The following is a 27,921-nucleotide window of genomic DNA, read 5'->3' on the forward strand; positions in this document are numbered from 1 at the left end:
GTGAAAATTTTATTTGTCCTGAAAATTTTCTGAAAAGATCCAATAAAATTGAACTGAATTCCCATGATTTTTGAAATAGAATGTCGTTAAAAAGTTTTTTAGAGAGGATGTGGGGGGCAGGCCACGAATAGAGGACCGGGGGGTTAGCACCCATGATTTATCATTGATTAGTTTGTTTGAGATGAGAGGGATTGGGTCATGGAGGGACAGGGGTTAGCTCAGATAAGTTTTGGAATAATATATCGTTAATAATTGTTTGGAGGGATCGGGCCATGGAGGGCCAGGATTGAGATCCCGTAACTTTTGGAATAAAATATCGTCAATAAGTTTTTTTTTGTGTGGGGTGGTGTCAGGCCATGGAGGGAAGGGCAGGGTAAGCTCCCAAGATCTTTGCGATAAAATATCATATATAGTTCTTTTTCCGAGTGGGGGGTTGGACCATGGAGGGACGACCCAGGGTCAGCTTACACGATTTTTCAATAAAGAATCGTTACTAATTTTTTTTGCAGGGGTAGGGGAAGGTGAGCCATGGCGAGAGGGCCAGGATGCCAGCTCCCATATTTGTTAAGAAAATATCGTTAACAAGTTGTTGTTTTTTTTTTTTGGGGGGGGGGGGGGTTGAGCTATGAAGGGAGGACCAGAAGTCAGCTCCCACGATTTATGATTGATAAGTTTTTTCAGGGAGGGGGAGAATTGGGCTATTGAGGAACAGGGTTTAGTTTCTACAAGTTTCAGAATAAAATGTCATTACTAGATTTTTTTGGAGTGGAGGTGGGGGTCGGGTTTAACTGATGTTTGAACTATTTTAAGAACACTTGCACAAAATCCTTAATGCTCCCAGGGCATAATCTATAATACTTGCCTTCGGGCTTTTGTGGGTTGTGCCGACCCTAGGTTTTTTGTTATCTGATTTTGAACTTATTTTAACAAAATGGCTATCTAAATTATTCGATCGGATTTATTTCGGGAAAAGAGGTCAGAAAAGGGGGGGGGGGGGTTGCTATCCAGTCCCTTTTGACTCTTAAAAAGATAATTAGAACTTCCAGTTTCAGATCGAATGAGCCCCATTAGAATTTTATGCAATCATCTCTTCCATAAAAACATTATTTGCCCGCGAACCATAATTTACAACGCTCACTCCTGGGTTCTGGGGGCTGTGTAAACCCCGAAGTTTTGCTGTATGATCTTTGGTCTATTTTGAACAATATGGTACTCTCAAAATTTTTATCATATGCATTCGGGAAAAAAGGGCGTAAGGGAGGAGGGGGAGTTACCATCTGATCCCTTTTGATTCTTAAAAAGGGAATTAGAATTTTCAGTTTCTAATCATTTGAGTCCCATCCGAAGCTTATACGACCATCTCTTACATAAAAACCTTATATGCCCCAGGGCATAAACTACAATCCTTCCCTCGGGTTCTGGAAGGTTATGTTGACGCCATTTTTTTTTTAGTCGTTGGACTATTTATAATGAAACTACTCTCTAAGAATTTTGATTCGATGTATTTGGGAAAATAGAATGGGTGGCTGGGGATAGAGGCCCTCCGATCAATTTTGACTCTTAAGAAAGAAGCTAGAACTTTCAATTTCCAATCAAAATAGCAACCTCTGAAGTTTATACGACCATCCCTTCCATTAGAACCTTGTATGCCCCTGGGGCATAACATACAACAACACCTGCCCCGGGCTCTGGATGGTTATGTCAACCCCGGAGTTTTTGTGATCTGATATTTGAACTATTTTTACATAATACCATCTCAATATTTTATCGGATGCGCTTGGGGAAAAAGCGAGGTGGTGGGCCTAGTTGCCCTTCGATTTCTTTTGACTCTTACAAAGCGAACTAAAAATTTTAGTTTATAGTCAAATAAATTATACGTAGTGTTAACCCTGGAGTTTTTGTTATCTGAGATTTTACCATTTTTAATGAAATGGCTATCTAAAATTTTTATCGGATGTATTTATGGGGAAAATGGCGTAAGGGTAAATTGCTCTCTGATCTTTTTTTACCTATAAAGACTGAACTTCAACTTTCAATTTCCAATCAAATGAGCCCCATCTGAAGTTTATATGAGTATCCCTTCCACAAGATCCATATATGCCCCCAAGATATAACTTACAACGCCTGCCCCAGGTCTTTCGGGGGTTTAATTTTAACTCTTAAGAAAGAAGCAAGAGCTTTCAATTTCAATTCATTTGAGCCCCCTCTGAAGTTTATACGACGACCACTTCAATAGAAATCTTATATGCCCCTGGGGCATAAGTTACAGCACCTGCACCCGGGCTTTGGGGGGCTGCATCAATCCTGGAGTTTTTGTTATCTTATATTTAAATTATTTTTGACAAAATGACAATCTCAAGCTTTTTATCGGATCCGTTTAGGGAAATAGGCGTTGGGGGCAAGTTGCCCTTCCATCACTTTTCAATAAAAAAAACTGAAGCTGAACTTTTGTCCCATCAAATGAGCCCCCTCTAAAGTTTATAGGAGTACCCTTCCATAAGAACCATATATGCCCTCAGGGCATAACTTTCAACGCCTGTCCCCGGGCTATGGGGGTTGTGTTGACTTCAGAATTTTTAGTATCTGACCTTTGAACTATTTTTAACAAAATGGCAAACAAAATTTCTAAATTTTTATCAGATGAATTTTGTGGGAAAGCGTACGGGAGGGGGGCTAGTTGCCCTTCGATGACTCTTAAAAAGGGCAGTAGAACTCCAAATTTCCAATCGAATGAGCCCTGTTCGAAGTTATACGATCATTTCTTCCATATGAAGTGCCTGTGGGAAAAAATATTAATAGAATATTGGAGCCTTATGGCCTTTACTATAGGCAACGCTCTAGCGTTGCCTCTGATTTCGGTATCTCAGAAGGTTTAATCTGACTTTGATCTCATTTTTCTTCTAACGTAACAAGCTTCAATTAGTCCTTAGACAGTCACCGACCTTTCCTGTAAAGAAGTATTTAGGTTTGAATACTTTTTTTGCTCTTTAACTTTCAATTTCAAAACTAAATTGAATTTTTTAGCCTTTAAAACTAAATTATACCGTCGCAGGATTCTCAACGACTGATCTCATTACTGAATTATACTATTAGTGACATTTGGGCCAAATGATCTATCGGTAGGTCATCTTCATGAGTTTTATCCTTCCTAATGCTGTGAAATCTGCAGGGTTGCCCCCCGGTGAAAAAATTCTAGATTCTTAAAAAAATACTTAATCCGCACATAAATCACTAGATTATTGTCTAGAAATCACTAGAATTATAATATTCTTTGCCAATGCAATTAATAATCGTTTTGTTCCTTTACCATTATCTGTAAAGACGCACCTATAGGAAGTGGGTAAAATTACCCCCTAGAAAATACCCTTAGATTGATGTTTTTTTTCCCAGTAAAATAGAACAAAATCCTTGCTTCCTCCATATATTTTCTCCAATTGGTACCATTGGCTTATACCCCATCAATAAAATTGATTATCGGTGAACTAATCGAAATATTTACCTTTTTTCCCTTGTCGATTCAAAACCCCAATTTTTTCCAAAAAATATATAAACTATTTTCTTTTTACTCTAGTTGAGCTGGCATAATTACTGGTACAGCAGTGACAATTTTGAAAATGACCTTTCTATATTTTCATGGGAAAAATTTGACGTTCAATCGATACCAACCCTTCAAAAGTTTCGATAAACATCGGTCTTATTGCTTCTTTAATAAAAAAGATCTGAAGAAAATCTTTTTCTCCTAATACATTTTTGTTTATTGGTGATAATTGTCCATTCTAATACTTAAGCTATAAGAGAGCCTGGACTCTTCGTCTGGATCTGCGTTACTGTACAACATCATAGTTTTCATTATATATCATTCGTTTAAAGTATCATAGGGAAAGAACTACAGTCATATACAATAAAATTAGGTTCTAGTAAAGTTTAAAATGTTGTCGTGGTTTAAGCTAAATAATTAGGACGTTATCTACGCTTATTAAGTGTTTCAGTACAAATAAGAAAATTTGAAGAATTATTGGAGTTTCGATTCGATATTAGAAGTGAAAATTTAAACCATTAAACAAAGATAGTTGCAAAGTTTGAAATGTTGTCGTGTTTTAAGCTAAACAATTAGGATGTTATTTGCGCTTATTAGGTGTTTCAGTACAAATAAGAAAATCTGAAGAATTATTGGAGTTTTGATTAGATATTAGAAGTAAAAATTTAAGCCATTAAACAAACTCCCAGAGTAGATAAACTCCCCCTTACTCCCAACCGACTTCAGTCATCAAACTACAATCGATTTAACCTATCAAGTTATATTACAAATCTTATTATAAAAAACACCAAGTCCTATTTTCTTTTTCTGTTTTCATTCAGAAAATTATATTTAATGTATACCTACCATTTTATTTTTAAATGACTCCATTCCTGTTCTGTTCCAGAAGTAGAGGGTGTATTCATATCCACTATCCACTCCAATTTCAAAGGTTTTTGACAAAAGTAAATCTTATTCAGAACTGTTAGATAATAGGGAGTAAAAAACCATGAATATGAAGACAAAAATTTGATCTGAAAAAATTTAGTGAAATAGGAGCTATAGATCATTTTTACAAGTTTGTGATTAACTAGGTTCGTCTATCATATTGATGATAAAGCTCTGGGACCTATACCTGATATGGACTTATGGCGGGAAATTGGAAGTTTCAAAGGTGGTATATTTGCATAAAGGCAAATTTGAACCATATTAGGAACTCTAATGAACCACTATTTCTTTTTTATTTATTAATCAGCTTCCCGTGTTATTTATTCGATTTAATCATGGATCTACGCTCTATATAGTGAAAAATCCCTATATTTAGGAAAAATCACTGTTTTTAGAACAAAAATCGCCATAAATCACTAGCGGAAGAAAAATCACTAGAAATAGTGATGAATCCCTAGAGGTGGTAACCATGGGAACATGGGCTTTCAGATTATGAAAAGCTGAGAATCTAAAAGCCGAAGCCGCGGCAAATCTTGGAGGTTAAGAATGACTTATATAGGGCTACCAATAGCGACGTGAAGCGCCGCTAGGGGAGATCTTTAAAGGTCCTCGACGATGCAGTGCCTGCCTGGGATTTTATTTTAGTAGACTTAAAATTCTCTATATCAGTTTCAGTTATCTTTTTTTTTTCAGTTTCGCTATGCTAATTCGTGGGATGTGATTTTAATAGCCATTGGACTGCTTTGTAGTGTTGGAACTGAGCTTTGTTTCATTGGTATGGTAATATTTTTTGGTAATATTACCCAAGGTTTCGTGAACAATGGTCAAAATGGATCATCTGCAGCAAATGCATCAATATGTGCCCCTCAGAACTCAACTGTTGCTTTTGATGAAAACTTGTAAGTTTTTAGCTTTGCATTTCATATTATATTTACACTATGTATGATACAGATTAGTTCCAATGAAGCAATGTAAAGAGCATAACTCATGTTACATGGAATATAATATTGAACCTCTCCGGCACAAAAGTTTGCCCCTTTTTTTCAAGCTTCTTGGCCAATTCTGAACTTTTTATGTGCTTGCTTAAAAACAGGGATTATTATCTGAGATTAAAATAAATATAACGCTTTAGGTGTAATCAACTAAAAACTGACAATTAATTTTTTCACAACCTCCGAGAAGACAAGAGCAATATCAGATTTGTAAAGCTTTTTTCTCTGTATGCATTAGCCTCAACCTAAATGCAGCTGCATGGAGTGAGGGGGAGGTTTAGATGGATGAAAGGTATATTATCATATATTATCATTGGAAATAATTGTTTATGCCAAATTTTAGCCCTATCAAGTGACCGGAAGTGAGTGAAACATTGCCAGATTTGATTCTTATATTTTGCTGTTCTTTTTGAATAAAAGTGGCTAAAAGTAGTGATTATCAACCGTTGATAACAAAAAAAATTGGGGTTTTGAAGCGTAAAATCCACTAAATTGTACTTTTGTAATTTTTCCCTGCTTAGCTGTGTAGTGAGACATCAATAAAACCGAGATATACTTCATATTAAAGACTAGCTGTTGGTGTGGCGCTTCGTGCCGCACCAACACCTAGTTGGTGGGGGGCGCTTTGCGCCCCCCAAGCCCCCCCCCCCCTCGTGCGCGTAAGTCCTTACGTGCCATTTTAGTTGTATATATTTTTAACAACGTAAGACTTGCGAATATACAACATTCTTCGCTGTCCCATTGTCTGTACGTATAAATAGATTGTCAGGTTTACCGACTCTTGAACATGCAACATATAATTGTCCAAGGGAAAAACAATTCGTAGTCAGATCTATACCGCATTTTTATAATAATTGCCCTTGAGCTTTGTTGATGGTGATTGCTAATTGAATATTTCCTGTGTCCCCGTCGTCATTTATATATCCCCCCTGTGCCCCCCGGCGTCCCCGTTGTAGTTGTGTTCCTGTCTACCGGTCGTCATTTATATTCCCTGTGTCCAGGTGTACCGGTCGTCATTTGTGTCCCGGTGTCCCGGTCTGTAATTTCTCTAAGACTTGAGCAAAATTAAAACCAAAAATACTCCACTAAAACACAGTAGTCTGCCTGAGACTCTAATTAAGAAAGCCTGTTAAGCTTAGGTCATTGAGTTGAAGCAAATTTAGTCTCCCGTTTTGCATACATGTCCAGTCGACATTGTCCGTCATGAGTCAACCAAAAAATCTTGATCATCCCTTAGTTCTAGGACTATCTACCTTAGTTCTGCCCTATGAATGCATGAAGTATCACCAAGTTGAAATGCTATTCATTTTTATACAAACCTGAAAAAGCCTTACGCCAGCTTTGCCTCTCGCTCAGACTATCTTTCTTGGCTTTATCTCTAATTAGCCATGGCTTAATGCAACTTGAATTTAATCACAGGTCATCAGTAGTCAACTCCAGAAGCAAGAATTGAGAAAGCTCTGGCATTTCAAGCAGTTCGCGGTAACGAATCTGTAGGCTCAATAGTAACCAAAGCTCTAAAAAATGGAATTTTGATGCCAATAGTTACGTCAAAAGAATGGCATTTTTAAGCTGATTTTAAATGTATAAGTTTCATCAAGATTAGTCTTACCCATCAAAAGTTACGAGCCTGAGAAAATTTGCCTCATTTTAGAAAATAGGGGGAAACACCCTTTAAAAGTCACACGATCTTAACGAAAATCATACTATCAGATTCAGCGTATCAGAGAATCTTATTGTAGAAGTTTCAAACCCCTATCTACAAAAATGTGGAATTTCGCATTTTTTGCCAGAAGACAAATCACGGGTGTGTGCTTATTTGTTTTTTTTTGTTTTTTTTTTCCAGGGGTGATCGTATCGACTCAGTGGTCCTAGAATGTCATGAAAGGGCTCATTCTAACGGAAATTAAAAGTTCTAGTGCTCTTTTTAAGTAACCAAAAAATTGGAGGGTACCTAGGCCCCCTCACACGCTCATTTTTTCCCCGAAGTCACCGGATCAAAATTTTGAGATAGCCATTTTATTCACTATAGTTGAAAAACCCAATAACTATGTCTTTGGTGACGACTTACTCCCCCGCAGTCCCCGTGGGAGGGGCTGCAAGTTACAAACTTTGACCTGTGTTTACATATAGTAATGGTTACTGGGAAGTGTACAGACGTTTTCAGGGGATTTTTTTTTGGTTTGGGGCTGATATTTGAGGGGGGGGGGAGGGTTACCGGGGAGGATCTTTCCATGGAGGAACTTCTCATGGCGGAAGAGACTTTCAATGGAGGGGGCGCAGGATTTTCTAGCATTATTTAAAACAGTGTAAAAATAAATATGAAATGTTTTTCTACTGAAAGTGAGAAGCAGCCTTAAAACTTAAAACGAACAGAAATTATTACGCATATGAGGGGTTTACCTCCTCATAATACCTCGCTCTTTACGTTAAAGTATTTTTAGTAATTCCAACTATTTATTCTATGGCCTTTGTGATTCAGGGGTCATTCTTAAGGAATTGGGACAAAATTTAAGCTTTAATGTAAAGAGCGAGGTATCGACGAGGGGTGAGCCCCGTCATACACGCAATAAAAACATACGAATATAGAAATTCGCTACGTAATTTAATTCGTAAGTTATGTATATTTTTTACTTATGAAAACGTTCGTAAAAAATTATAAGTTATAGTTGCCTTTTCAAGTAATCAAAAAATTGGATGGCAACTAGGCCTCCTCCCTCGCTCTTTTTTCTGAAAATCTTCCGATTAAAATTATGAAAAAGCCATTATGTGCGAAGAGCCAAGATCAAACCATGCATTAATTCAAAAACGTCCAGAAATTAAAAAAAACAAGTTTTTTTAAATGAAGGTAAGGAGCGACATTAAAACTTAAAACGAACAGAAATTACTCCGTATTTGAAAAGGGCTTTTTCTCCTCCACGCCCCGCTCTTTACGCTAAAGTTTTTTACTGTTTTAAAATGTAGAGTTAAGAAAAAGAGTCACACATAACGTTACATATTGATATATTGCAGATCCTCCTTTTCATAAACTGAAGGCACATAGCATTAGAGTGGGCCTTCTTGATACTGTGGTGGCTATAGACCAAGGTCTTTTCCCCATGGACATGGGAGCATTGTACTCTTATATGGTCCATATATGGGTCAACGTCTCGCCACCGGAGGTACATTTTTGTTGAGTGTTTTCAATTTGTACATATATTTTTAACGAAGAGGCTATTGATCTCAAAGTAGGCTACAGAGGTAGTTATCAAAAAATGCAAGGAAGGGGTGGTGGCTTCTCTCCATTCATTTTCAACTCTTAGAAAGGCCCATTGGATTTTCAATGTCATGTCTTTTACAACCAATCCTTCCATAAAAAGAGGCTTTGTGAAATAAAAAAGAAACATGTATAAATAATAAAGTAATGCCGATGGCTTTACAACAGCCAACGCTAGAACTTTGCCTCTGGCTTTAATTTTACTCTTTATTTAGGGATGAACCAGAGGACCTCATGGTCATTGTCGAAAGGTTTGCAATTGCGGTTTCAATCTTAGGAGCTATCGTAACTCTGTTGGGCTACTTGTTTGTTAGTTTACTGAATGCATCTGCGGAAAATCAAGTAAGTTTAATTTGATTTTTAAGATAAGGTTGTGCCCAGTAGTGGTTCTGGCCTCTCTTGCACTCGGTACAAAATCTTGATAAACACCCCCCCTCTGTCTACAAAAAAAATTTTGGCCACATTTTAACAAAAGATGAATTTCTTTAAAAGAAATTCATTTATCAACAAAATTTTCATTCACTAAATCATGCCTGTAGTAACAAAAATTCAAAAGTCGAGTGCGGAAAAGTTGCTATTTTAAGGTGATTCAGGATTTAAGCTCATTAGTCTTAATGATAATTATTCGCTGTGAAACCAAACATATGGAAATCTAAAAAAAAATGCTTGAAATCCCAGAAAAAATAGTTTAATACCAAAACAAAAACAGCACCTTTGGAATCACCGTAGCCGAAAACCTCATCGTAGAGAATTGCCTTTTTTTGCAACAGGGAAATTAACTATTCTTTTTTAGTTTACCACCTATTTTTGTAACAGGGAAAGTAACTTTTTCTCAAGGGAAGCAATAATGTCTCTCCTTTTTCTTTTTTTTTGCGTTCGTTTTTTTTTCGGCTTGTGAAGCGTTAAAACATAATAGAGAGATGTAGGGCTCATTTGAAAAAGAATTGCTTCATCTAGTGCTGTTTTTAAATAACAAAACAATACTAAAGTAAAATGAAACTTGTAAAAAAATTGCCTCTTTATATTCAAAATGTAAGACACGTACATTGTGCAAGATTTTGAAAGGTTGTTTTGCCAGGGTATGATGTCATATTTGATTGACTTTTCTGAAGCATTCGTATCCCAAAGTGGATGATACTACTACTACTACTACTAATAACTCACTGCAGCACCAAGCCGCCTGAGGCCAACACAGCTACGCACGCTCCTCCTCCAACCTAATCTATTTAAAGCCTCCCTCTTTAAACCCTCCCAGGAAGTTCCCATTTCATTCAAGTCTTTATTTATGACATCTTCCCAACCCAGACAAGGACGACCTGCTTTCCGTGTAGCCCCAGACGGTTGGCCAAAAAGGACAATTTTCGGTAATCTGTCATCCTTCATCCGTAGAACGTGGCCTAGCCATCTCAACCCTTCTTTCATTATAGCCCTAGAAAGCGGGATTGAACCACATTTTTCGTACAACCTACTGTTTGAAATACGGTCAGTCAGCCGGGTCCCAGAATAATCCGTAGGCAATTTCTCTAGGAAACATCTAGTAAATTTTCATCTACTTTTCGGAACGCCCATGCTTCAGAGCCATATTTGACCACTGCCATCACTGTAGCTTCCAATATTCTAATCTTGGTTTGCAGATTTATCTTTCTATTCTTCCAAACTTTTTTTAACTGTGAAAAAACACCCTGAGCCTTAGCTATTCTACTTTTAACATCTTCACTGCTCCCACCATCTTTACTAATAATACTACCAAGGTAACTGAAGCTCCCAACCTGACCAATCTTTTCGTTACCTAATGTCACCTGATCATCTTCACTTATTCCTAGCCCTAGTGACTTAGTCTTCTTAACATTAATTTTCAAGCCTATTTTAGCACCCTGAACTCGCAAAACCTCTAAAAATTCATTCATTTTGCTCACACTTTCATCTAATATGCTTAAATCATCAGCATAATCTAAGTCCAGAAGTGTTCCCCCCCCCATTTGATTCCGTGGTTTGATACCCATTTGAAAGTGGATGATACTATATGATTTAAAACGGTTTTTATAACATTCTTTTAAAATTGGAATAGTCTCCCGAGGAAACTTAAAAGTTTGGTCAATTTGGCTGTAAAATGGTAAAATTGATAGGAATGGATAAATAATTTCGAGATAATTATGAAACATTTATTTTTCTTTTCTATGTCAAATATAATTAAACAGTTCGTGGGAACGAATTGTGAGTAAGGAGCGTCCCGGCTTAAGAGTAACCGAAACTCTAAAGAACGGAGTTTTGATGTAAATAGATATATCAAAAGAATCGGCCTATTATGCAAATCTTAAATATATGATTTTCATTAAGTTTAGTCTTACCTATTAAAGGATCCTCGTCAAAAGTATTAGAATCTTAATGAAAATCCCACCATAAGATTCACCGTATCACAAAACCCTATTGTATTGGGTTCGAACTTCCAGCTGCAAATGCGGAATTTTGTATTTTTTGCCAGAAGGAAGATCACTGCTGCGTGTTTATTTGTTTTATTTGTATGTATCCCTCAGGGGTGATTGTATCGACCCAGTTGTCTTAGAATATCGTAAGAGGGCTCATTTCAAGGAGAATTAAATGTCCTAGTGCCCTTTTTAAGTGACCTAAAAGATTGGACGGCAACCAGGCCCTTTCCCGCCTTTTTTCCCAAAGTTGCCTGATCAAATTTTGATAGCCATTTTTTTTATCATAGTTCAAAGGCCAAAGAATTATGCCCTTTGGAATATAACATGATCCCCTCCCACAGCCCAAGGGGAAAGGTCTTTAAGTCATAAAATTCGCCCATTTCTTACACATAGTATTTGCTATTTTTTACACATAGTATTTGTTATTGTGAAGTATGTATACATTTTTGGGTGGGGAAATTTTCTGTTGGGAGGGAAGTTCCCAGGGGGTGAACATGTCAGGGTAAATTATCCACTGGGGGAATTTAACAATTCTTCTTAAATGTTCTGCTTTCTTTTTTCCGTCTGAATTTTACGCATGAAGTTGTTAAGCGTGATTTTCCAGGGTAACTTTTCACCGGGATTGAATTGTCTAGATGATATTTCCGTCGTGAGTGGGATTTCTCCATGGAGATGGGGTCGGATTTCCTGGCATTATTTAAAAACGATCAGAAATTAAATTAAAGAAAACAAGTTTTTTCAACTGAAAGTATGGAGCAACATTAAAACTTAAAAACGATCAGAAAGTATTACGTGTATGAAGGGGATTGCCCCCTCCTCAACGCCTCGCTTTTACGCTAAAGTTTTAATTTTGTCCCAATTCTTTAAGAACGATAGTTTTAATGTTGCTCCTTACTTTCAGTTGAAAAAAAACTTGTTTTAAAAAATTTAATTTAAACTAAGAAAGAAACACATCAATGGTAATCATTTAAATATTTTTCCAAAGTGGTACCATTCTAAATTTGTACGATCAAAGTTTGATTTCAAACTGTTTGTCTTAAACATTATTTTCAAGATTGAAATCGTTTCCCAAGGATTTACTATGGAGTCTACTTGATCGTAAAAGCGTTCTTGTGATTTAATCATATTGATTGTAGAATATTAAAAATGATAAAATAGTAAAAATAAAATTTCAGAATAATATATTCTTAAAAGAAAAAATATTTATATTGATTTTCTTCATTAAATATAAACTAAAAGAGAAACACTTTAATGATTTAAGTTCTATTCTTTTCATTGCCAAATTTCTTTTATTCTGAAGTTGATTAGTATTTGAGTGCAGAATATGCGTATGAAAGATTCTATTAAAAATTTTATCTTTTCCAACAAAATAAGTGGCCGTTAATGGTAAATTGTTTGTTTAATTTATATGTTTTGGATGAAAATAAAAATGTCTATGTCTATGTCTATGTCTGAAATATATACTTTATGCTTTCCTAAAATAGTTTAAGGAATTAAATTTTTAGGAGTAGAAATTTTTCGGAGTAGATTTGAAATGAGCTCGTCAAAAGCCAAAGAGAAGGCAAGCTCATCGTAAGCAACGCAGGAGTTATAAGGTTTACAAGTACCAGTTTTCGACATCCAAATTTTATAAACCTTTTTCATCCCTTTGTGTCTGCTTTTATATTATTTCTAGTGCCAAGACTTAAAAAAATCTTATGTTTTCTGTAATTTCAGGTTTTTCGAATTCGAGCCCTGTTTTTTGAGTCTATAATTAGACAAGATGTAGGCTGGTATGACGTCACAAGTACAAACGACTTTGCTAGCAAAATAACTGAGTAAGTCTTAGCTTAAATATCTGAGCGACTCTTTGTTTGGCGGGCAAGCTGGATTTAATTTTTGGGAAACAATTTTTGGGTGCTTAAGGGGATCAAATTCCCCAAAGCAGCAAAATAACAATTTATCCTAGAATAATATCAACATATGTAAACCATCTTAAAAATAGAAGGGATCCTCCTTACGTAGACAAATTATTGGCTGGCAACTCTGATCCTTTTAATACCCATTAATAATCATGTCAAAGCGTTTACAATCTAGATATATGCACCCAAATAGCTCTAGTAGGGGGGGGGGGGTGTCAAGTTCTTCTAGCCTGAAAAAGACAAGTAATCTAAATGAAAGTCATAAGAGGAACTAAAGAAACTTGTAAAGTATATCCTGCAGTGTTTCAGGAAATGTGTCTCAAGCCCCGCTCCCCTCCCAAGGCCTTAATACTTCAATTAATACCTCGCAGGCCTTGATTGCTTCAAGGCCTTAATATAACCTTCACTAGTAATTGACGAAATTTTTGTCATTCAGATTGAGTAATCCTGAAAACTGGGCCAAATCGGTTATTCAAGCTAGATGCGTGCGCATTGCTTGAATGATTATAGTACCGAGGTTATTTTGTGCTCAGTTTTATTTCATAAGTCATCTTTTACTTTTCATCTTCTGCTCCACAGTTCTACTTTATAGTTCTACTTTACTTTAGGAATGGTTCCTTTCAAATATGTAGCTGCACTCTCTGAGCAGCTAGATTGGCGTCATTTGTTGAAACAAATTGTTCTTTTTGTGTCTTAGTCTTATTTTTGTGGAACTTCTCTGTCTTTTATAGTCTTTGACTGGTTCCCCATATGAAAGAAAAACAAATTTTTTTGTTTCCGTAGCCTCCCTATACACAACTAAATGTTTTAGCACTCCTTCGTTTTTTAGTAATGAAAAGGGTTTGAATTCGTTACCACAGGCAGCACGATTGCCCTGACTAAGCATAGATCTATATGGCTTAAGTGTGTGCATTTTTTTTCACGTGACCATTTAGTATTGAAGAATTTTTTTAAGCTTCAGTCAACATCAATTTTAAGGTTAATGTCACCGTTTCATTGGGACAGCCTCTTAAATGACCATGTCACAGTCCAGACACTGAAATATAATCACCCGTTCTGTCAATAATAACAACCCGGTCATCTATATATAAAAACTAGCTGTTGGGGTGGCGCTTCGCGCCACCCTCACACCTTAGTTGGTGGGGGCGCTTCGTGTCCCCCGAGCCCCCCGCGCGCGTAAGTCGTTACGCGCCATATTAGTTACGCGCCATTGTAGTTGTTATATATATATGTTTTTAACTACGTAAAACTTGCGAATATACAACATTCTTCGCTGTCCCATTGTCTGTACATATAAATAGATTGTCAGGTTTACCGACTCTTGAACATGCAACATGTAATTGTCCATGGGAAAAACAATCCGTATTCAGATCTATACCTCATTATTCTAATGATTGCCCTTGAGCTTTGTTGATGGCGATTGCTAATCAAACATTCCCTGTGTCCCCATCGTCATTTACATATCCCCCCTGTGCCCCCCGGTGTCCCTGTTGTAGTTGTGTCCCTGTGTCCCAGTCGTCATTTATGTTCCCTGTGTCCCGGTCGTTATTTGTGTCCCGGTGTCCCAGTCTGTAATATCTCTTTGAGTGTCCCGGTCGTCATTTACATTCCCTGTGTCCCGGTGTACGGAAACCAAGAAGTGAAGTTTAATCCTAATGCATCCTAATGAAATGTACCAAAATATGATAAAAAATAATACTTTAGTATACATAATGATGTAATTTGGGCTAGATTTTTATGCATTAGGAGGTGTTATTAGGAGGAGTTATTAGGGGAGGAGGTGTGAGGGTAAAGTATGCTAACCCAACCTTACCCCCATCCCCGTAATGTGCAAATATATAGCCCAAATTATACACGTCCATTGCATTCTGTCACCTGTTATTTGTCTTTGTGGCTGTGAAACCGGTTTTCATAGATTGTATATCCTCCTTATTATCCTTTACAAATTATACTGAGCATATTTTAATCCCCAGACCTACTCTAAGGGGAGGCAGGGGTCATGTTAAACCTAAAGGTATGGTTTTGGAACCTTTCAACCATGCTTAACAAAATGGATCTCAAACTTTTGATTGAACTTTTTTTTTTGGGGGGGGGGGAAGAGACGTGGGAGGGGGGCTAGTAGCCGTCCAATCTTCTTGGTCAAATAAAAGGGACAATATAAATTTTAATTTTCGTTTAAATGAGCCCTCTTCCGCTTTTCTAGGACTGTTGGTTTGATACAATCACCCCTGGAAAAAAATTAATTAAAATACATGTGTGATTTTTCGTCAAAAAGATAAATACAAAATTTTTGCATTTCAACATTTTTGTAGATAGGGGCTTGAAGACTCTACAATAGGGTTCTCAGATTTGCCGAATCTAATGTTATTATCTAAGTTAAATTCTTTGACTCTTACGGGGGGGGGGGGGTTCTTCCCTCATTTTGAAAATCAAGTTTCGTAGTATTTTATCAGTAAAACTAAGCTTGATGAATCTTATATATTTGGAATCGACATAATAAGCCAATCATAAATTGATTGCTATCATAGTAATATATATATATATATATATATATATATATATATTCCAATCATATATATATATATACATATATATATATATATATATATATATATATATATATATATATATATATATATATATATATATATATATATATATATATATATATATATGCTTCTTGGGCCTAGTAACCGCTTTACTTTTGTAATAGTTTTTCTTTTAGTATCAATAAATTGATTGATGGATTGATATCAAAATACCATTTCTTAGAGCTTCGGTAACTACTGAGCCGTGTCGCTCCATCCTTGCAGACATTACAGTACAAATTGCTTGATATATTAGCATTAGGATCCAAAAACTTAAAGAATAGGACGTTATCTGCGCTTATTAGGTGTTGCAACTACAAATAGGAGAATCTCGAGAATTATTGGAGTTTTGATTAGATATTACAAGTAAAGATAAAAATTATTAGACAATTCCCAGGGTGGACACCCCCCCCCCTTACTCCCAATCGACTTCAAACATCAAACTACAATCGGTTTAATCTATGTATTTAAACATAGAAAAATCACTAAGTCCTATTTTCTTTTTCAATGATTTCGTTTTCTTTTTTCATTCACAAAATTATATTTAATGTATGCCTCACTTCTTATTTTTCAATTAAATAGAAAAATAAGTCTTCTGAACTGAAATTAAAGAGCAGCATTAAAACTTAAAACGAACAGAAATTAGTACGTATATGAGGGGATTGGCCCCTCCTCAGTACCTCGCTCTTTACGCTAAAGTTCGACTTGTGTTCCAATTATTTAAGAATGACTCCTGATTCGCAATGACCGTTTAGTTAGAACAGTAAGGTCTTTACAGATTCAAAAAACACTGTACTGAGGTACTGAGAGAGGGTCAACCCCCTCGTATACGAAATAATTTGTGTTCGTTTTAAGTTTTAATGTTGCTCTTTATATTCAGCTCAAACTTGTTTTTTTTTATATTTAATTTTTTATTGTTTTTTTAATTGATGCTGGGAAATCCAGCTCTCCCTGCCATAGAAAAATCCCTTCCCCCACGAAAACTCCTCCCTGGAAAGAGATACTCCCACGTAAGAATCCCCACTAGACCTACCCCCCCCCCCCCCCCCTGAGAATGCCCTTATATTTACCAATAGCGAATACAATATATAAGCAATGGTTAAAGTTCATAACGTGTCACTTAAAAAGGGCACTAGAACCTCCGATATCCGATCAAATGAGCCCTCTTATTAGTAGCATTAGTAATAAAGAATCTCGACAAAGCACAATATTGTACTACTAGACAGTAGACTTGCACACATGTGGACTTAGAAGTAGGCCTAGTAGAGTGCTATTCACTGCACTTCATTCGTAGCAACATTTTATCAAGAACTGTTAAAAAAAAAACCGAGATTCAAGGAAGCTTTACTAGCGTAAAAATAGTAAAAAAACATAGGATGGGAATTCTATATTTTTGGGAAGAGCCACCCCCAGACTCTCCGATTCTATAAGTTTTAGACTCCTTCCTTATGTGGTGTCCTCTATAGTCCAAACTTAGCATCTTCTTCTTTGTGCCAGTCTGCCCCTGCTCTTACTCTTTCAAACTACATAATACATCCAAATTAATTCAATAATGGCCTTATAAAATAGTATTTTGATCAATTTTAGAATGAATTATTACTAAAAACAATAGTATTAGACGTGACTGAAGCTTTGGTCAAATCACAATGTTTTTTGCAAATAAAATAACGCACAATTTACGATGGACGGAGAGAGAGAGAGAGAGAGAGAGAGAGAGAGAGAGAGAGAGAGAGAGAGAGAGAGAGAGGAGAGAGAGAGAGAGAGAGAGAGAGAGAGGAGAGAGAGAGAGAGAGAGAGAGAGAGAGGAGAGAGAGAGAGAGAGAGAGAGAGAGAGAGAGAGAGAGAGAGAGAGAGAAAGAGCTCAATTTACAACAGTGTTCAAGATTGAATAATTATAAAATAAAAATCAATGATAGGGAAGGAGGATCAACTTACATTCTTGGTCTTCATTCTTAAGAGTTTCAATATTATCTACTCTACTACTTATTACTTACAACCTACTGACACCTACTACTGTCGGCTACTGCAAACCTACTACCTATTATGTATTATCTACTGCATATTACCTATTACCCAATGCCTCTTACCTACTACTACTACCTACTACTACTTTGAACTTTGAATATAAGCACACAAATAAAAGACAACTCCAGGGACCGATCGATGATCCCTAGGGACTAAACGTAGCCCCTGGAAAACTTAAGTATTCTTATTAATATATCACTAATTATTGACAAAACAACAAAGTGTTAAACTTAGAAACAGAAAAAATGCTGAAAAAAGGCACTGTGCATTACATAAAAAAGGAGAAAATCGTCCTAAACACTATTCATTATTACTATTAGAATATAGACGTTTTTTTTAAGATTGTGTCAAAATAAGGGAACTTAAACAGAATCTTTTATTTCCAGCTGAGTACTGTTCCATAATTTCACTCCCACCTATTTTCTAGAAAAATATGCTCTTTGCGTTTGAAAAATATCCAAGATACCTTGCATACTCCGCTTACCATAAAAATCTTCCTCCTCAATTATTATCTTATTTCAATATTAATAATTCTGAAGGCCTCTGTCTCCGTTCATCCAACCGTTCCTTCATTGTCCCCAAGTGTGTCTCTAGTTCCGCCCAGCGATCCCCCATTTATAAATCTATACTTCAATGGAATATAATACCCTCCAGTGTCGAGCTATCCACAAGTTTTCGCACGCTGTATAGCAATGTACTAAAATTTTGATATTATAACTCTCTAAATTCTTATTCAATTTGCTTTAGTTACTCATGTTTTCTCTTTTCTATTTTTTTCTCTCTTCTTCATTTTCAATTTTTTGTGGTTATGGTCCTCAACAAGTTCGCTTCCAGGATCTTTATTATTATTGGTGTTATATTGTAGTTTTATTTGAATAAATTGAAATTGAAATTGAATTGAATTGAAGAGAAAAAATGTAGATGATGAAGTTTAATAAGCATGATAATACGATGATAAATAAAAAAGGACAGGTTGTGTTAGTCCTGGGGGTACTAGCCTATGCAAGTATTCATACAAGAACATAGCAGTTTGGAGCTGGCCAATTTGTTTTACTGTTAGTAACTGAGATTTAAGAAAAACTTCTTTAGTATTAAGTTTATTAAAATAAATTGACTTTACAGGTGTATTTTGTAAGGTTTGAATTGTCTTTAAATTATAAAAGGAAGAATTAGCCCAAACATAACAACTATACTAAATATAATAAAATAGAGTAAAATAAAGGGTTCGCAAAACCTTTGCGGAAAGAAATTTTTCTTTCTATACAAAACCCCATTTCCTCTTGCAATTTTTATGGATAATGAATTTATTTATCTTTCCATGACAATAATTCATCAATGATTAGACCTAAGTATTTAAATTTTAAACCCTATATATCAAATATTCGTCAGTTGTTAAAAATAGTTCAGTATTTACCTTTTTAATAGTAGAAAAAACATATAATCTTTTTTAAATATTAACCAATAAACGGTTACTCCTCGTATTTTTTATTAAATCATTAAACGCGCTCTCCATGGTCTTAAAAGGGTTTCAACATTTAAAGCTCGGAATAATACAACTGTATCATCTGTAAATGATATTGTCAAACAATTTTTCATCAAATACCCTTTATCCGCGGCATAAGCGAGGTAAAGGAGTGGCCCTAAAATCGACCCCTGTGGAATTCCGCAAGTTATTAGGTGCTTTCGTTTTTTTGGTCGAACTATATTGTCCAGTCTATCCGACAGATATGAATTAATCCAGCTAACAATCCACGGAAAAAATAAATTATATTTCGTTAACTTTCTAACTAAAAAATAGTGGTTTGCTGCATCAATTGCTTTCGACAGGTCAATAAATAAAGCTGAGGTATAAAAACTCTTTTCTAGAAAAATCTTTCTATTTACCAATAAAATAGATAACCTTATGATCCGTCAAATGCTCTTTCCGAAATCCGCATTGGCTAGGTGATATTATATCCTTTTCTTCCACAAATTTACTAATTTTATCATGCATTATTTTTTTCAAAGATCTTCGAAATAACTGGTAGATTTGAAATAGCCTTGTTTCCATACTCATATAAAGGTATAATACGGCTTTTCTTTAGACCTTTTGGAACAATTACTTTTTGAAAAGACAAACTGATCAAAAAAGAAATCAAAATATGGGATATCACTGGCAAAACATGTTTCAGAACTCGTTTCGACATGTGATAAATTCCAGGAGCCTCTGATGGCCCCAAAGAATTCACGATCTTCTCCAAATAATTTGTGGAAACCGGTTCAAAAACAAAAATACTACTATCATTATCAAAATTTGAAGAAATTTGACTTTCATCTTCTATATTAATATCATTATCAAATAGTGATGGAATATTTTAACCAATCTCAGTAAAAAATTTACAAAAACTATCAGCTATAGAATGACAATTTCCTATTCTTTCCCCATTCGAGTTATTTATCTCCTTAGGGATCTCAATACCTTTATGTTTTTTTGGCCTCAAAATTTGATTAATAATTTTTCACTTTGAAGATGCATCATTCTTCCCAAGTTCAAAAGCATTAAAAAATAATTCTTCTGAGCATCTCGTTTTTTCTTATTGACAAAATTTCGATAACTAACATAAATATGTCGATTTTCTTTCGACGGATTTTTCAACATTGTACTATAAAGCCTTTTTCATAATTTTATCATGTTTTGTAATTCCTTTGTTAACAACGGAGGTTTAAATTTTTTTTCTTTCTCGATCTATTCTCATGTGGTCCTTCAATCTTACAACACTCGTGCACTGCTTCGCGAATCCTATCAGAAAACAAAACATAACTTATATCAGGGTCATTCTGACTCAAAACATCGCTCCATTCTAGTTTTCCTGAAGGATCTTGAAAAAGAAATATTTTTTCTCCAATTTTATGCAGGTCATTGATGATATGATGATAAATTATGCTGATAAATATGCTGATGATATGATGAAAAATTGCTAAACGACACCGTTACAGTTGCAAGGACATGATCCAAGCCTGGCGCAATTAGCACATTTGATGATTTCAGCCGGTCACAAATATCTTCACTAATTAATATGTTTTCAGTAAGCATAGCCGTGCATTCTGTAATTCGTGAGGGGATGTTAGTCGACAGGAAAAAACTAATTAATAGCATAGTTGGATTCTGCATTCCTAGCTCCAAAAAATTGTGGTTAAAATCTCCCATTAGCATACACTGCTTTTACACGACCCAAAATTCTGACAAAGATTCTGAAAATGATGAGACGTTTCCATGGAGTTGGAACTAGCTGTCCTGAAAATAATAGCAATCAAAATTTCAATATCATATTTTTTTACATTAACAACAAAAGATTCAAACCGACCTTCAACCCAGACACCTAAAGTATGAATGAATGAATGACTGTATTTAAAGCCATTTTTCAGGCCGTATACATACATATATAACAAAAAACAAACTAAATTATGTAACAATCGACTTTCGAATAACAAGACCCTTCCGGACAAAATTTGCCACTGCTACTATATTTAATTTCGACGTCGACTTCAAAGTTCCAAGAAGGGGCTCACGACCATCCACCCCAAGAAAGCTCCCTCTTAACTCATTTAGCCCCTGACACCTGAAAAGAAAATAGTCTAGCCCATCAAGATCACCGCAAATTGGACAAGTGTACCGCATTTTCGGGTGACACCTATTTTTCCAAATACTGTGAAGAGGGAGACAGTTTGCTCGCACCTGCATCCAAGACCTCAGGGATTCTTTTGGAATCCCTAATTTAAAATATAACTCTTCACCATAATTTTCTTTCACCTTATAGTAAGAACTTAAGCTTTTCGACTGGCTAAGGTCATTCCACCATTTCTGAATTTCTTGGTTTTCCAGCCTTGTTTGGATCTCTGAAAGAAAGGCTTTTTGATCTGAGATTTGGCCCTCTCCTCCATTCCATGCATACGATAGACCTGTGCTGTCCAGTAGTTTTTTGACATGGAAGGGCCATGACGATTTTTGTCCCAGGGTAAGTAATTCATCCTACGCTGCTCTAATGAGTCTTGAGGAGGGACATTGCAGTATTTTCAGCCAAAACTCAATTAATTTGATCTGTCTATGTTTTCTCATGGAGAAAAGTCCCAAATCTCCCTTAATGAAAAGTGTGTGAGTTGTGGCGTGCAGACCGAGCATTCGTTTATAATATTGTAGCTGCAGAGTTTCTAATGAATTTGCCACTTCTAGGCCCCATAGTGGATACTTCCCCTCCATAGTGGAGGATTGGCCTTATTTTTAAGTTGAACACGTTTTTGTGCATCTTTAAGTCACCTATTCCCGTCAAATTACTGTTCCTGAACAGCGTTGCCATTGCTGCTTTTCCTCGATTTGCCATCTTCGAAATATGATTGCTCCATCTTCCGTTCGATGTTAGATGGAATCCTAAATATATTGCCTGAGACACAACCTTCACAGCTTCACCATTCAAATTAAAACTTTCTTCATCTTTATTTCCTGTTGATTGTCTACGGCAAAAAATCATCACCTCTGTCTTTTTTGTGTTAATTTCCAGTTTCTTTTCCTCTAAATATTCAGCTGTTAAATCTAACAGAGTTTGTAGCTTCGAATTGGATCTGGCGAACAAGGCAATATCATCGGCAAATAATAGTAATGATAATATGTACTACAGTTAAAGAAATATGATCTGGTAAATTCCTAAGCCACCTTTTTGCATCTGCATTATATTTTCATAATAAAAAGAAAAACTTAATGAATACAAACTTAAAGGTGAAAATTCACTGAAGAAAGTCTCTCTGTGAGAGATATTACATCATAACAAAAATTACTTTCATTAACTGTGGTAAGTAGTACATCAAACGCAGTTTCAAGCCCCTGACAATTATACGTGGCAACGACAAGATCATTCAATGATTTAATTTGCTTCAGATCACAGGGATCAATAGACTTAGAAATCGGAAAAATTCAGATTTGAACTCGCTTTTTCATTCCCACCGTCACGTTCACAAAGGCCTCGTTCACATACACTAGCTAAATTAAAGTAATTTCCTGCAAGATCAGATAGTTAATGAGTCAGCAGAGACATTTTGAAACAAAAATACTAAAAAAGTCTAGTTACTCTCCTGTCATGTTAGCCGGAACCCAGGCTTCTTCTAGACGGTTCAGCGAGACAACATCTCATAGATTCTAACTGCTTGATCGCCAAACTTTGTAAAGATACGGCCCTGCACTGACCAAGATTTTCTCATACCCACTACATCCCTAGCAGCATTTAGAACTTCCTTTCTACGACGATTAAGGCTTTCACTTACAAAATATTGCGATCCTTTCAGCTTGCTCCGATTTTTCAATACTTCTCTTGCAACAGTTGGGCTTTTAAATCCGACTGCAACTGGGGGAATTCTGCTACTACTCGGCTTTCCCAAAATATTAACATCCACAATGTCAGACACGGACACCGATTGTAGACCTAGTCTGCTTGTTATTAAGTCTTACGCATTATTTGTGGGATGCCTTGTTGTCAAACAGTTCGTGGTAACGAACTGTAGTAAGGAGCGACCCGGCTCAATAGTAACCGAAACTCTAAAAAATGGAATTTTGATACCAGTAGTTACATCAAAAGAATCGGATTTTAATGCTGATTTTAAATATATAAGTTTCGTCAAGATTAGTCTTATCAATCAAATGTTACGAGCCTGAGAAAATTTGCCTCATTTTTGAAAATAGGGGAAACACCCCCTAAAAGTCATACGATCTTAACGAGAATCACACCATCAGATTCAGCGTATCAGAGAACCCTACTGTACAAGTTCCAAGGTCCTATCTATAAAAATGTGGAATTTCGCATTTTTGCCAGAAGACAAATGTCTTCTGGCTCAAATTTTTGCTCAGAAGACAAATGTCACGACAAATGTCGTGTTTATTTTTTTTTTTTTTTTTTTCCCCAGGGGTGATCGTATCGACTCAGTGGTCTTAGAATGTCGCGAATGGGCTCATTCTAACGGATATTAAAAGTTCTATTGCCCTTTTTAAGTGACCAAAAAAATTGGAGGGCACCTTGGCCGCCTCCCACGCTCATTTTTCCTCAAAAGTCACCGGATCAAAATTCTGAGATAGCCAATTTATTATCATAGTCGAAAAACCTAATAACTATGTCTTTGGGGACGACTTACTCCCCCGCAGTCCCCGTAGGAGGGGCTGAAAGTTACAAATTTTGACCTGTGTTTACATATAGTAATGGTTACTGGGAAGTGTACATACGTTTTCAGGGGATTTTTTTTTGGTTTAGGGGGGGAGTTGAGGGGGGGGGGGGCTTTGTGAGAGGATCTTTCTATGGAGGAACTTCTCATGGGGGAAGATACTTTCAATGGAGGGGGTGCAGGATTTTCTAGCATTATTTAAAAAAACTATGATAAAATAAATATGAAATGTTTTTTCTACTGAAAGTGAGGAGCAGCATTAAAACTGAAAACGAACAGACATTATAACGCATATGAGGGGTTTACCTCCTCGTAATACCTCGCTCTTTACGCTAAAGTATTTTTAGTAATTACAAATACTTATTCTACGGCCTTTGTGATTCAGGGGTCATTCTTAAGGAATTGGGACAAAATTTAAGCTTTAGTGTAAAGAGCGAGGTATCGAAGAGGGGCGAGCCCCCTCATATACGCAATAAAAACATACGAATACAGGAGTTCGCTACGTAAGTTAGATCGTAAGTTACGTATATTTTTCACTTATGAAAACGTTCGTAAAAAATTAAAATTTATAGTTGCCTTTTTAAGTAATCAAGAAATCGGAGGACAACTAGGCCTCCTCCCTCACTCCTTTTTCCTCAAAATCTTCCGATTAAAAATATGAAATGCCATTTATCCAAAAAAAAAAATAATATGCAAATTTCGTTTTAATTATTTATGTGCGGAGAGCAAAGATCAAAACATGCATTAATTTAAAAACGTTCTTAAATTATACAAAAAAAACAAGTTTTTTTAAATGAAAATAAGGAGCGACATTAAAACTTAAAACGAACAGAAATTACTCCGTATATGAAAGGGGCTTTTCCTCCTCAACGCCCCGCTCTTTACGCTAAAGTTTTTTACTGTTTTAAAAAGTAGAGTTAAGAGAAAGGTTCAAACTTTAGCGTAAAGAGCGGGGCGTTGAGGAGGAAAAGCCCCTTTCATATACCGAGTAATTTCTGTTCGTTTTAATATCGCTCCTTACTTTCGTTTAAAAAAAATTGCTTTTTTTGTTTAATTTCATTCAGACCAGGTAGGTGGTAAATATATACGCAGAAAGATATACTAGCTGGTTGCATTTCTTCGAGGTCATACTGCAGGTTTGACAATGCTTGTAAAACCTGCACTAGTTCAGTACTGAACTAGCTTTCATGGTGTCAACATCTAAACTAATCGGATTATTTTTCATTTTCACATACCTGATAGTCTGAGGTATGAATTTTAATCCCACTTGCTAGATCTAGCAGTATTTGACAAAATGCCAGTTTTAATTAAAACTTGGTTGACGGTTTATCAAGGTGTCAACATCTATTGATTTCACATATTTGATATTCTGTGGACTTAAATTGAATGTAAAGAGGGAGAGGAAATAGAAGGAAAAGAGAGGGAAGGTGGAGTAAAGGAGTGAGGCAGGTTAATTTTAGAAAGCATTTGGTCAGTGTAAAATGGAAAACAAATTAATTTTTAATCCTGTTTTGAACTTTATAAGCCGATCTCTAACTGATGGAGTTAGGCAAGAGGGTAAATTTATAGCAAACAGTATTACTGGCTTTCGTATGAAGTGAATATACCACTCGATGCTTTTTTTATGCTCTTTACAGGAAATTCAGATTTAAGCAGTTTTTGACCTCTTAAAAATGACCTAAATATGGGGTATAAAAAAGGCTAAGAAAATTGGTCTCGAAACCTTAAATACCTTATAACATTGATCTCAAACTAACTGTTTCATTATAAATCCAATTTTTTTTTAATTTATATTATCCACAAGCACTGGTTTTCCAATATTAATTTGGATAAATTAATTTTTCCAATGTTATGATGTTTTCTTGTTCATTGACATCGAATTTTAAATAAAAGCATGCGTTTTTGGTCGAAAATATGAAAGCCGGCTATTACAAATGCCAGTTATACTGTTTGCTATAAATCTACCTATATTGAATTCAGCAATGGTTAGTCTACGTATTTAACATGCTTGTTTCTAATTTGTTTCTAAACTATTACAGATTTGCGATTTCAAATATCCTATTATTTTGTAAAAAACAACCGAAAACGCATGCTTTAATTGAAATTTCGGCGACAAGGAAGAAGAAAATGTCATAACATTGATAAGATTTATTTATCCAATTTAATCGGGGAATATCAGTGCTTGTGGATAATATAACACTAAAAAAAAGATTTATAATGAAACGGTAAGTTTGAGTCCAACGTTTTAAAGTCTGAGACCAATATTTTAAGGCTTTTTTATACCCTATAATTAGGTCATTTTTAAGAGGTCAAAAAGTGCTTAAATCTGAATTTCCGGTAGAAGCAATTATTATATTTATAAAGGGCATAAAAAAAGGCATTGAGTGGTATGTTCACTTTATACGAAAGCCAGTAATACTGTTTGCTATAAATTTACCGGCAAGAGTTAATTCAAAAGGCAGCTGTCGGCTATTTTGATCGCGATACCATCATCCAAGCAAAGAAAGTTCTTTATGCCGAACTAAGTGTTAAAACCCGAATGGTGACTCACTTTAAAGATGAAGATAATATTCTTAACATGTGTAAAACTTTAGTTGCTGCTGCCAAGCAAAACCTAAAAATCCCAAAATTTGTTATTCTTAGTCCATGTGAAGTCCCAACTATAGGAGAGGCCGTAAATGCCACAGTTGTATCCATTCGAAAACTTAGACACACATCTCCTGGATCTATTCTGAAACTTCTTTTTTTCTGTCTTGTCCAGTCAGATGTTTCTTATTGCCTCATTGTATGGATGTCTACTTTTCCGTCTACGCTGCGGTCACTTTCTGTTATGTATAATAAAGCACGGCGTCTGGTTATGGACACCAACCGTTCTTCACCAACACCGCTCTTAAGTCTACGGTCTATTTACATTATTTCTTGTGCTTCTTTTGTCTTTCATCAGCTTCACGGCAATCTTCTGAAATCTCTTCGGAAAACTCCTATGTTTATTTCTGATTCAGCTCAATATAGCCTTCTTTCTTCAAATAATATCTACATTCCACCTACCCCTACTATTCAATCAGATTTCAATCCCCTCATTGCTTGTTAACAGGTCTGGAATTCACTACCTTCTTCTGTACAGAGATGCTACTCATTTGGGACTTTAAAAGGATTCTTAAGGGTCATTTAATAAAGAATCATTCATGGTGTATGGTTCTCTTCTCTGCGCTTTGACTCCCAGGCCTCAGGTATGTTCTCTATGTTCAGGTATGTTCTATTGTTCTCTCTCTTTTTTTTCTTTTTTTCTTATTTTTTCGAAGTCATCTTGTGAGAGTTTGATCTTACCGATCTCCTTTGCTATATTTTGCTTAACAAGATCACCAATTGAGTCATTAGCCTGCAAAATTTTTGTTCTTAGCTCAGAAATCCCCATTCGCACTTCCTTCTCAATTCCGAGGCTGGCAACAGTTTTCAAGTAACAGTTTGGATTTTCATCCAGAAAAGCCATTGCTTTTTTGATGGATGCATGTTTACTAGCACCACATGATTCTTTATCAGTTTCAACGTCTGTCATATTTTCAATCGTAATAGTTGCTGTTTTACGATCCCCGTGCTTGGACACTAAAAAATTTTTTTTCCGGGACCAACAATATTTATTATTCTTATTACCTTACCTCACCTTAGACCTTAGTTCCTCCAGAGCCATTGGTGGCGCATAGGGCGTCGACAAAGCCTCTCCATTCGTCTCGCATTGGTGCTGCAGCGATGACGTCTTCCCATTCAGGTATTAGTGAGGTGCTGGCCGTCCTCAGATCTCGGTCATGTGTTCGTCTCAATGTATTTTTGGGGCGGCCTCTCTTTTTTCTACCGTCTGGCTTCCATTCATAGGTTGTTCGAGGAAGACGGCTCTCTTCCATAAAGAACGTGCCCCAGGAATGTCCACCGCCTTCTTTTCAGCAACTCAATGACTGGAGGTTGACCTGTTTTTCTGCGTATTTCTGCATTTGTAATTTTTTCTTGCCAGCTTGTATTCAACATTCTTCTGAGGCTCATATTTTCAAATGCAAGGATCCTTTTTTCAAGCTGGGTGTTTATTTTCCAACATT

General features: G+C 35.9%; 1 protein-coding gene across 5 annotated transcripts in view; it reads left to right on the plus strand.

The window, feature by feature from the left end:
• LOC136036715 (ATP-dependent translocase ABCB1-like) overlaps positions 1-27,921 on the plus strand; it is a 207,981-nt gene that overhangs the window by 32,541 nt on the left and 147,519 nt on the right. For 4 of the 5 annotated variants that reach the window (XM_065719053.1, XM_065719051.1, XM_065719054.1 and 1 more), the window contains 3 exons: positions 5,159-5,364; positions 8,929-9,055; positions 12,856-12,956. In XM_065719053.1, the coding sequence (XP_065575125.1) occupies positions 5,243-5,364; positions 8,929-9,055; positions 12,856-12,956 (350 nt within the window). In that variant the 5' untranslated portion in view covers positions 5,159-5,242. Of the gene's footprint in view, positions 1-5,158; positions 5,365-8,928; positions 9,056-12,855; positions 12,957-25,062; positions 25,082-27,921 lie in introns of those variants that run through there. The other variant, XM_065719056.1, reaches the window with a different exon arrangement.

The sequence above is a fragment of the Artemia franciscana genome, chromosome 15, assembly GCF_032884065.1.
Source record: "Artemia franciscana chromosome 15, ASM3288406v1, whole genome shotgun sequence".
NCBI lineage: Eukaryota > Metazoa > Arthropoda > Branchiopoda > Anostraca > Artemiidae > Artemia > Artemia franciscana.